The sequence below is a fragment of the Balaenoptera borealis genome (genome assembly GCF_965194805.1).
Source record: "Balaenoptera borealis genome assembly, chromosome: 13".
Classification (NCBI taxonomy): Eukaryota; Metazoa; Chordata; class Mammalia; order Artiodactyla; family Balaenopteridae; genus Balaenoptera; species Balaenoptera borealis.
The window spans coordinates 84731796-84744268 of record NC_138870.1 but is presented as its reverse complement, the minus strand read 5'-3'; the positions used below and the strand labels follow the sequence as shown (position 1 = coordinate 84744268).

The window sequence follows — 12473 nt, the reverse complement described above, 5'->3', positions numbered from 1 at the left end:
CACTTTTTTTTTTAGTATTTCTCTTTTTAGACCTCTAGAGAAACATTTAAAATGACTCTGCTTACTTACTGTTTTCTTTGCTCCTAAAGAAATGAAAGAGAAAATAGTCTTAAATAATATCTACATAATATACATAAAATAAAATATCTAATGTTTACATTTTTAATATATTTTTATTAGTCCTTGGATAAAGTAATAATGGAAATGAGTACATGTGAAGAACCACGAAACCCAAATGGCCCATCACCAATTGCAACTGCTTCAGGACAAAGGTAAGCTATTTCCATTAGTCTGTATGACTGGCAAAGGGAATTTTTTTTTCCGTTATCTGCAGTAATGGGACATAAAGTAAAATTTCCTAACTTCAGTCTCTATTTTAGTCACTTCTCCCATCAAACATTTTACAGTTTCAGTAAATACATTGCAAAAGTAGCAGAATTGATTTTTAGCCTCTTTTATTCATCTTGCTTTCCTTGATATTAAATACTAATGATCAATCAAATGCAGAGCAGTAGCAGAAAATGAAAGAAGAGCTTAGGCATTCTAAACCAGATAGTCTCTTACTTGGTCTCTGAATACATTCTCTGTATAACATTTGTTCTATGCATCAGTGGAACTTTTATGACTCTTAAGAGTTAAGTTGATGCCTTAAAAAATTATAGACCTTTCGGATTACTCTAAAATTCATTAAATATAGAATGCTCACACTTTACACAGATTGAATTTTGATAGATAAAAATCAGATGTTAATAAAGTAGGAGCATGGGGAGCATTTCACAAAGCTGCCTTGAGAAGTTAGAATAGTTCTTAAAAAATAGATCTTCAAAAACTTGCCTATTTATCTTTGCATTCAGTAAATTTGGATCTTGTATTATATATCATTTCCTCAAAACAGGTTTTCTGCACTATTTTTGGATGGTGCAGCTATTCACGTAAAAAGTTTACATTGATTTTAATGTGATTAGTGCCTCCTCAAGTTGTACAACATAGCAGCCCTGAACATTTACAGTATTCTAGCTGCTGTATAAAACCAGTGATAAACTCTTCTTGAGAATGAACATGCACATACAGATACACACACATACTCTCTTTCTTGCACTCTCATATTTTCCTCCTCTTTCACCAAGGTTGAGCCACCATTTATTAATGCATTCTGTGAGAATACCTGCAGTCTGATCAGTGGCTTTTCACGTGGGAATCAAATGGTGATCCATCCACTGCTGAGAGTTGACTGAAGGCCAGATTTACCAGATATACAGTTTATATTTGGACTATATGTAATAGTGATGGGGAGAAGAGCTTTCACATGAACTTCTTTGTAGTTTATGTATTTTCTAGCAATTTGAGATTTTAAAGTTTAGATTATGATTTCAGGTTAGATAGAGTAGGTTGGAGCAGTTGATCTTAAAATTGGCTAGACTCAGAAAAATTTGAGATGTTTATAAGACTATTAAAAGGGCAAAAGAAGATCAGGAAAGTTGCTATAAACAAATGATTTATTTTAATTAGGTGTGGCAGAAATTAGGTATTTTCTTATTGTATGCTAAGTGTAGTTGATAGTTTTCTTCCCAATTCATGTTTTTATGGTATCAACAAGCTTTATAATTTTGGCTTTGTAATCACATGATGGTAGTCCTTATATTGTATGGTAGTATGTTAATCTATTTCTGTGTTTTCCAGACTTGACTAATTGTAGCAATCATTTAGGGTGCTTATGAAATTCAGAGTTGTTTAGGCTCCTCTTTTAAAGTTATGATTCATCAGGTCTAGAATGGTTATCAAGAATATGAATATGTATTTTCAACAATTCTTTATAGTCATGCAATTTAAGGAAACACTGATCTATTTGATTTTATCTCTAGCTAAGAGATTAAAATAGAGGGAAATTAACAATTAACAGGGTGGCCCTTCCTTCTGTGCAGAACCTGTAGGCTAACAATGCTCCCACAGATTGATGGTCTAGTAAACTTCGTAAGTTCAGAAATTTGATTTTATCACTTCACAGAAGGAGATAAACATCTATGTGAAGATTAACCAAACTCAGAAGAGACTCATTTGTAAACTGAAATTTAGTTTATAATGGATGACATAAACCAGAAACATGTAGACATTAGTCAGTGAGTCAGCCTTCACCCTTCTGATGGTAAATCGTCCAATACAATTGTAGCACTTTTTAATGTGCATAGATTAGAGTAGATGGATTTGGATATTCCAAAGGGTATTCTCAGATAATATTAATAGAAATATTCTTCCAACTCCAGGAATATTTCTGTCTAAGTGACCAGTATTTGTCCTTAGGATCACAGCAACTCCTCCCTAGGATGCTGATGAGCTCTTCCTCTTCAGTTCTCAATTTTCTAAACCCCAGGTAGACAACCACCTTTTTTTATAGCAAAATTACCTCAGTCAAGCCAAGGACTGTATAAATTACTACACATATACCATTTCACTTAAGGACCACAGCAACCTTTTGAAGTAGGTATGATTTTCATTTTACAAATGATGAAACGGAGGCTCAGAGACTTCCAATAGTATTAATAATAATATACTGCTATTTATAATACTATAAATAACAGTTATATCTTTTTCAGTATCATGAGTCCAGAGATGGGCGATGTGGTTCATACGCATTATTTCATGCAATCTACATGTAACCTACAAAGTATATCCTGATTTAAAAGATAAGTCATCTAAATTTTAGAAAAGATGAGTAATTTTATTTATTCATTAAGATAGTAAATCAAGAAGCATAGCATAGGTATAGAGGAGCAATGTGCATGATCATTAAAAATGATGGCCTCACTTTTATGCATGTTGGCTTTGAAATGTGTGAGAGGCAGCCAGGTAGAGCTATCTGGTGGACATTTGAATTTTACCATCTGAAGTTACAGCAAGAGATCTGGATAGTGATATAGATTTAGGAATAATGGTCATAATTGAAGTAAGGTGCCAATTTGGCAAACTTTCACCACCCCCCTGTCAAAATATACTGATAGTCTATATTCAAGTCATACTGTACTTATCATTCTTGAAATGTGACCTTTACTTTATTATTCTCCATGTCTTTGCTCATGCTTTTCCCTATTCTAAGATTTCCCTTCCTTTTCATCCCTCCTTGAGGAAAGTTCATCTTTCTTTCCTGGATATATTTCTCATTAACTATGAACAGTTTCTTCCTCTACCAAGTGTACTGATGATTCCTTTTTAAAAACACTTAATTACAGACTGCCTCATGTTTCAGTTGCTAGGATATGTGTTTTTTTTCCTACCCAGGTAACTTGCAAACCCTGTAATGCCACAACTCTACTTTGGTTTTCTTTATGTCCTAGCATCGTTCCCATCGTAGATGCTCAATATTTGCTGAATTGAATTAGAGAATGTGAACTTTTTCTGACCTTATTTCTAAATTATGAGATTCCACTTGGCCTCTGCAACCTTCTTTGTGTTAAGAATTTAGCCCTCTTACTTACTTCATTGATGCCAGTGTGTGCACTAATGCTTTTTGAGAATAGGCAACTTTGGAAGGTGATTATAATAATTTAGAGAGTAACTTCCAATTTTAAAAACCTTTTATCATTTTGAGAAGAACATTTTTTTTTTGTAACTTACATGTAACCAGACTAGATTATTGTTTTAACCAAAATGTGTTTTGTTAAACAAAAATGAACACTATTATGGCAGTTTGTGTACTTGTGTGAGAATATTAACAAAACCTTTTCACTTCTAATGATTTTATTTTGGTTTTAGTGCATTATATTTTGTTCTGCTTTGTTTTCCCAGTGAATACGGCTTTGCTGAAAAAGTAGTTGAGGGAATTACTGTTTCTGTAAATTCCATTGTCATCCGCATTGGAGCAAAAGCCTTCAATGCATCCTTTGAACTTTCCCAGCTACGGATCTATAGTGTAAATGCGAACTGGGAACATGGAGATTTAAGATTTGCTCGTATTCAAGATCCACAGAGAGGAGAGGTAAAGATTTTTTCCTTTTCTCTCTTTGTTTAAAAAATGTTTTAGTCATTGATTAATACAAAAGTATATTTACAATGGTGTGTTAGTTTCCGCTTTATAACAAAGTAAATCAGCTATACATATACATATATCCCCATATCTCCTCCCTCTTGGGTCTCCCTCCCACCCTCCCTATCCCACCCCTCTAGGTGGTCACAAAGCACCAAGCTGATCTCCCTGTGCTATGCGGCTGCTTCCCAGTAGCTATCGGTTTTACATTTGGTAGTGTATATATGTCCATGCCACTCTCTCCAATAAAGATGTTAAAAAAAAAATTTTTTTTAATAAATAAATTTTAAAAAAGTATATTTAAAATAATTACTTTTTATGGTTGCCTATATTCACATACTACTAGATTTACTTTTGCCCTTTATACTTTTCTCTGTACTACTTTTAATTATTTAATTATATAATGTGCATATTTTATTGTTTTTACTGTAATCTTTCAACTTACAGAGTTAATGAGTCCTATTTTAACTTCTTAGCTTCTCAGAATTGAATTTTAAATTTACATAACTAAAATATGTTTTTTAAATTCTTCTTGGTTACATAATTCAAATGTTCTTTGTGCTTTATATTAAAATTAAATTACTTAGAATAAAACTGTTAACAGCTTTACAGATGATGAATATAATTATGAAGATGTGTTACTGAATTTGGAATTCTACAATTAAAAAAATTTAAAGCATAGTGGATAGATCTAGAATGTCATATGAAAATTAGTGAAGAGATACATTTTTATAATAACTTTTTTTTTGTTTTTACAAATCTACATTTTTCTTATTCTATTTTGTGTAAGTGAAGCTAATCTCTATATTCTCTTTAGGTTTTGACCTTTAAGGAAATAAATTGGCAGATGATTCGAATAGAGGCAGATGCTACCCAAAGCTCACATCTTGAAATTATGTGTGCTCCTGTTCGATTAATAACCAACCAATCAAAAATCAGAGTCACACTTAAAAGAAGAGTAAGTCAACAGGGTTACCTTTTTGATTTATGTGATAACTATTAGAATTGATGGGAAATTTAAAATTATTTTTTAGCTGAAATATTGGCATATTAAAACAGTGCAAAATAAAAGGAAATATAGTGCCTCAAGCAATATTTGAAGAAATCTAGTGTAATGATAACATTTTTCAGGTTTCTAAGTTTAATATTTAGATTTTTTTTTTAATGTGACTTTATGTGGAAATAGGGTCTTTTTAAAAAAATTATTTATTTAATTTATTTATTTTTGGCTGCGTTGGGTCTTCGTTGCTGCACGTGGGCTTTCTCCAGTTGCCGCGAGTGGGACGCTACTCTTCATTGTGGTGCGCGGGCTTCTCATTGCGGTGGTTTCTCTTGTTTCAGAGCATGGGCTCTAGGCGCACAGGCTTCAGTAGTTGTGGCACAAGGGCTTAGTTGCTCCATGGCATGTGGGATCTTCCCAGACCAGGGCTCGAACCCATGTCCCCTGCATTGGCAGGCAGATTCTTAACCACTGTGCCACCAGGGAAGCCCGCAGATTTTTATTTTTGATAAATTGAATAGATTTCTCAGTTACCAAATATTTATTGAACATTAACTGTTTTATAATTTTATTTCTCCTTATTGAATCTTGCTCAGGAGTGGGTAAACGGTAAAGTCTTCACTATTAGTAACCAAAACGACTAGTTTTAGAAGGTTAAGGTATGACTGGTAATTTAGATAAATACGGAAGATAGCTACTTAAGGATGTCAGTATTTGAGAGTCCACTGTGGATTGTGATGAAATTTAATGAGGGGGAGTAATGACTTTTTTAAAAACTTGGCTCAGTTAAAATCTCAGCAATATGTTTTCTAGTACTAGACACAAATCACTGTACTAAATTAAATTGAAAAGAATTTTTCAGAGTATGACATTTAATACAGATATTCTAAAATGTGAAATGTGGTTAAAATAGCATTTCAGTTTTTAATTAAATTTTTTTTTAAGATTTATTTATTTATTATTTATTTATTTCTGGCTGCATCGGGTCTTAGTTGAGGCATGTGGGATCTTTCGTTGCGGCGCACAGGCTTCTCTCTTGTTGTGACATGCGGGTTTTCTCTTCTCTAGTTGTGGCGCGCAGGCTCCAGGGTGCGTGGGCTCTGTATTTGTTGCCCGTGAGTTCCAGAGCACGTGGGCTCTGTAGTTTGTGGCACGTGGGCTCTAGTTGAGACGTGCGAGCCCGGTAGCTGTGGTGCGTGGGCTTAGTTGCCCCACGCATGTAGGATCTTAGTTCCCCGCCCAGGGATCGAACCAGCATCCCCTTCATTGTAAGGCAGATTCTTTACCACTGGACCACCAGGGAAGTCCCTTTAATTAATTTTAATGCCCCTTTTTCCACTAGAATTGCAGTTGACCCTTGAACAACACAGGTTTGAACTGCATGGGTCCACTTATATGTGGATATTTTTCAATAGTAAATACTACAGTACTACATGGTCTGAGGTTGGTTGAATCTGTGGATGTGGAGGAACCTTGGATACAGAGGGCGGACTATAAGTTATATGCATTAACCCCCGTATTGTTCAAGGGTCAACTGGGGTTGAATTAACATAGGTAATTACATGATTTATTAGCTATAAATGAAAAATTAAATTATATAAATACTTGTACCTATATAACTTGTTCCTGTTAAAGTACAGGAATCTGTCAGTCTTTTTTACCGCTGTATCTCCTATGCTAGGAGGTATTCCTTCCATATGATAGGAACTCAATAAATATTTGGTGAATAAGGAAGGATCCATATTTAAACCATTGAAAAATTTTAAATTTTTAAAAGATACAAGTGCATTATAAGTTTAATTACTTGGCTTAATTTTATGAATCATTTTTTCCTGACAGTTAAAGGACTGCAATGTCATTGCAACAAAGTTAGTTCTAATGCTGGATGACTTATTATGGGTTTTAACGGATTCCCAGTTGAAGGCTATGGTACAATATGCAAAATCTCTTAGTGAAGCAATAGAAAAATCAACAGAACAAAGGAAGAGTATGGCTCCTGAACCTACACAGGTATGCTATCATATGTTAATAGGAAAAACACTTCACTTTACATGTAAATGGTTTAAAAATCAGAATGGTTGGTTGTTTTCTTTATGCAAAATACTTTATAATACTTTGAGTCCAGGAATCTTCTTATATATCTTACTATATTAGTTTTACCTACATGGTATCTATATGAAAGCATATATTAAATGTATTTCTATCTATATAGTGCTTACCTTGTTTGGAGGTCTGTGCTTGGCATCAGAGTTACTGATAACATAAAAGTATTTTAATGTTATAAATACTTCTTTTCAGGAAGTTAAAAAAATACAATTTAAAAATTACTAAAGTAAGTGCAAAAGGAAAAAACCTGGGTAATTATAGTCAAGGGAAAGAATGTAAGGATTAATATTAAAATAGGAAACTAAAGCCCTAGGGAATTGCTGAAGTTGAACACAAAACTGTTAGAATTGTCTGATGGCTGGGACGAAAATGGGGGAAGCTATTTATTGATCACTTTCTTAAAATCAGACGCATTACTAGTTTTTTCTTAAAAGAGAAAGGTTTTCTAATCTTTCCTAGTAGTAAATTCTGAGACTTTGACATGAAGATTTTTGTAGAAGGGACATTGAAAATCCCAAAGTGTAGCGTCTTTTGATAATTTTATAAGTACGATTGACTTTTTATATCTATCCAATAAAGACTTAAAGGGTATTGTGAAATCATACTTCTATGAATTATTTCATTAGGAACAGAGTAATTACATCTTAGATATATAGCTTGTTGGTGATCTGGCTGGTGCATGGGCTTTCCTGTGACTATCAAATTGACATTGTTTACTGCCTGTCTGCTTTGTCATAAGGTGCAGGGCTACATGCTGTGAATGTAAAAATAAATATTGTCTGATCCTGCCCTCAAGGATCTCAGTGTAATAGGGAATCAAATATAAAACAAATCATTGCAGTTCAACGTAAATGCTAGAGTGCAGAATTAAAAATGGGGATGAGGAGATTAGAGAAGCACAGAGAAGTTTTAATCAACTGCTTGGGGAGTTTGGAAAGGTTTCACGAAGAGGATAATGAAATTACGTCTTAAAAACGAGTAGAAGTTTCCAGGTGAGGGAAAGGGTATTTTGGATGAGGAAATAGAATCTGCCAAAGTATGATGGTGTTAAAGAGCCCGGTATTTTCTGATAAAGATAAGGGGTTTGGTGTTCCTAGAGCATTATTTCTGAGAGTGAGGTACACATGCCTTGTGAATATATGACAACTTTCCAAGTTTTAAAGAAATTGTTTCACATCTTCCATTTTGATTTGTACTCTTTCTTAAATTTGGGCTACGTGAGAATGTTCTGTATTAAGATGTCAGACTGGTTCTCCCTTTCCATAATTACTCGTATCCTAGTATCCTACTTTACAAATGAAAGGCGTTCTTACTCATCCTCTTTCTTACTCTGATGGATTTGTTGGGGGTGGGGGGTGGGGAAGGGAGGGTTTTAACTCAAAAACTTCTGGAAAATAAGACAGGCAATTTGAAATATTGCTGTCCATGTTGGAAGTGAATGACCCATGACAGACTAACAAATTAGGTGATTCCCACTTCTTTGCTTTCAACACAGTTGAAGGAAGTTTAATAAATGTCAGCTGCTAGACTATTAAAAATTTTTTGTAATAGATCACTTTGTGAATCCTGGCATGTAACTTGAAAGAGTTCAAAGAATTGTGTCACATTGCTAAAACAAAATTCATTTCATTCTAATCTACTTATTTATGTGAACAAAGTTTCCCAGAGCTTTAAATGATAAAAACAAACAGAGAATTGATGGTGAACCCTGTATCATTCTACCAATAATTAATATTTATCCAATAAGATGTCTTCATAATTCTTCAAGGGAACCTAATTTTAAAAGTTTGATGAACAGAATACTGGACCATAGCATAGAATAGAGTTTTCCTAGGCAGGTAGCCTGAGCTTAAGCAGAAGTAAGTGGCAACTAGACATGATGAGCATTATATGTTTACTTTTCCTATAGGCATGCAGAAGCCAGTGGAAGTTTTTAAATAGGAAACAAAAGTCAAGTATGACATAGTGGTATTATAGAGGGTAGACTGAAGAGTAGGAAGATTGTGATTCTAGGGGAGGGGTGGACTTGGACCTCTGGTAATGGTTTGAAAGAAGAAAAAACAAGCCAAATTGGGGAGAGATATCTGAGTCTTTCACCAGTTGAGGATAAAGAAGACAGAAGAGTTGAGAACTTTTCAAATAATTGGTAATTCCATTAGCCAATAGAGTAAATGCAGAAGGAAGCAGGTTTGATTAGGGGAGGTAAGGCTGAGAAAAGGTAATAATGAGTTCCATTTTGGAGTGGGAAAAATAATTAAAGAAGTACAGGAGATAATATTTTACAATATTACCATCATAGACATAAACACTAGTCTGTTAAGGCTTGCAATAAGGATTTATGTAGCTTAGGATGTCATTAACAGAGATGGTAATTGAAATTAAAGACCAATAGACAATGTGTTGATGTTACTGTAGCTCTTACTTGTGCAATATGTGGATATGTTTATATAAAATAGAATGTAGATTAGGAAGCTAGATAAAGATACAGATTAGGAAACTAGAAACAAGGACAAAATTCTGTAATCCTACCACCATAACAAAACCAGTGTTAGCATTTTGGGGTATTTCCTTACAGATTTTTTGCCTAAGCATCTGCATTTTTCCCTAGTTTTAGTAAGGATGTAGTAGCAAATGGCTATAGTTTTCTTCCATGTCATTAGTATTTGTAATTAGTATTTTTTGTCACACCATAATATTTTATAGTAGATGTACTTAACCATTCACATTACTGTGGAGTTTCTTGGGTAGTAGTTGTCACGTCACTACTTTAGTTATCATACAGAATGTCCTGATCACTTGAGGTACCAAGAGAGTGCATTAGAGAGTGAAGTAGGTGACAGTTTTCCTTTGCTCAACTTCATAACTTGAGAGCTTTACAAACTTGGAAATTAAGAGTTTTTTAAGATTATTCATGAGGCAAAAGAGTTTATTGTGGCCCACTTTTCCCCCCACAAATGGCATCCAAAAACCTAAATTACCTCAGTATGAAGAAAAGTGTTTGTAGGGAGATTAATGCTTATGTTTTTATTTGTATCAGTATTCGTCTTGATGAAAAAGAGGATACATGATTAAAGAAATACAGGAGAGTGTTTTCTTTCAAAACAGTACCATCATAGACATAAATAATAGTCTGTAAGACTTTGAAAGTAGATGGGGGAAAACATAAGAAAAAGTGATTTTTCTGATGGAAATCAGTTTAACAGTTAATTAGTAAAAAAGCTTACTTGAGCCCCTAGAATTTAAGCCTTCACAACTATATTTCATCTTTGCTTTTCTTTAAATACTGTGGGCCCCAATCATTTTCACTGAGAGATTCTCATTTACCAAGTACACTTTGAAATTCTTTTACAGTATGACCATAGTTCTTACTATTAAGAATATGTATATTGTATACAAGCTATATGTATATAGTACTTTAATTTTCTGTAAATAACTATACTTTTAATAAACTGTTCTTAATTAGAAAATTTTAAAATATTTTTAATAAAAAATCTGGTTTTCATTTTGTTAATTGTTACCAGAGTTTCATGTATAGTTCTATGGCTAACATGTACATATCATCTCACAGTATTCTTATGTATGCAGAGTTATTTTAGGCTGTTGGAGGTTCACAGATGTCTTTATACTTCAACAGTATTCTGTTTTTTCTCTTTGGGGAGAAAAGAATGTGAACTCACAATCTGTTATGAATCTTTTCTGCTTTCTGGCTTCTTCAGATATCCAAGTTCAGAGCACATACCACACCTCTTAAGAGGCATGAGAACACGTATAGTACTAAATAATATCACCAATGCTTTTACAAAGTAATGATTTATTTCTACAGGACATACAATAGTGTATATAGCTGTTGTATACAGGGCTCACATTTGTTTTCTTTTTCAATATATAAAACTAATAATATTTAAGTAAGCTGCCTTTAATAGTTAAAAATATATTTTCTAAAACAGGAAGGGCTATAAATATAGCTATTCAAATATTTACTAAAACATATTGGGTTCATATTCAAACTATTTACAGTTCTCCAGTTTTTAGGTTTTAGTTTTATTCCTACATAATTCAGAAAATATTTTAGTAAACTGAGTTACTGATACAAAAGAAAATGTATTTGCTTTTTTTTTATGACTTTATTACTAAAAATATTTAAGTTTTTTTGAGTGGGGAATGTCAAATATTTAACTTGCAGTGCTAAGGCAGTTTTGAATCTTTTAGAGCTCTACAGTAGCCCCATCTACCCAGCAAGTGAAGACACCACAGACTTCAAATGCTCCTGATTTAAATGATGCAATTGTGAAACTATTCAATGACTTTGATGTTAAAGAAACCTCCCATCATTTAGTGATTTCTCATCTAGATCTACACATATGTGATGATATTCATGCTAAAGAAAAAGGTAATAAATAATAAAAGCTGCTATTTGAAACTATTTTTGGTTTTTCTAGAATTTACTACACATCTGGATTGTTTATTGTATGCAATATGTAGTCTGTACTCTTAAGATAACTAGTCATAATTTTATCATTCATTGAGGTATGTAGATGAAAGGTGTAATTTTAAGCATTGTATATTGGTATAAAATTTTATTTTGCTTTAATAGTTAGTACCTCAGCATAATTAATTGTCAGCTGTCAATGCTAATGGTAAAATTAAATTTTTTTTTTCACGACTGACATCCTTAGAGGTTGATGAAAAATTAGACTTGCCTTGGAATTAACTTTTTCATAATTTTGAAATTGTCTGTAAATTAAATTTTAGTCCACACTCAATTCATAATTATTTGCACATGTATTTTCACTTGATCTTAGCCAAAAGGCCGAAAAGCGATGCACATGTATTTTCAGCATGATGGTTTATCTACATTTTTCTGACCCTATGGGCATATAAACACAACTATGTGGCTGTTTAACATTTCTTGTGTCTCCTTACTCCAGATCCTCCCTAAATTTGGTCAGGAAGCTAAATCCCAGTTAGGAGGGTTTTTTCTTTCCTTTTAGCTTTTGCTTCTCTTATTTTTCCCTATTTAGTAAACACAGGTAATGGGGTTAACAGGGAGCTGCTCTTGGTCACTTGGAAAATCTGTGGTTCCATACTCTAGGTGCTGGGCATTTCTGTTTCTCCTCCAGAGAGTGTCTCTGGCCCGTAAGTGTTGGAAGGATTCATCAGGTAGTCCTGCCTCTAGGACAGTGTTTCTCACACCTTGGTGAGCATGAGAATCAAGCTGAGAATCTTTTTTTTTTTAAATTTTTTAAAAAATAATTATTTATTTTTGGCTGTGTTGGGTCTTCGTTTCTGTGCGAGGGCTTTGTCCAGTTGCGGCAAGCGGGGGCCACTCTTCATCGCGGTGCACGGGCC

The 12473-nt window shown here is 33.6% G+C and overlaps 1 protein-coding gene across 1 annotated transcript in view; it reads left to right on the top strand.

Annotated features, from left to right (window-relative positions):
• BLTP3B (bridge-like lipid transfer protein family member 3B) overlaps nt 1–12473 on the top strand; it is a 110876-nt gene that overhangs the window by 40667 nt on the left and 57736 nt on the right. The window contains 5 exon segments of the mRNA XM_082349563.1: nt 181–272; nt 3781–3970; nt 4836–4976; nt 6858–7028; nt 11334–11514. Coding sequence (XP_082205689.1) covers nt 181–272; nt 3781–3970; nt 4836–4976; nt 6858–7028; nt 11334–11514 — 775 coding nt within the window.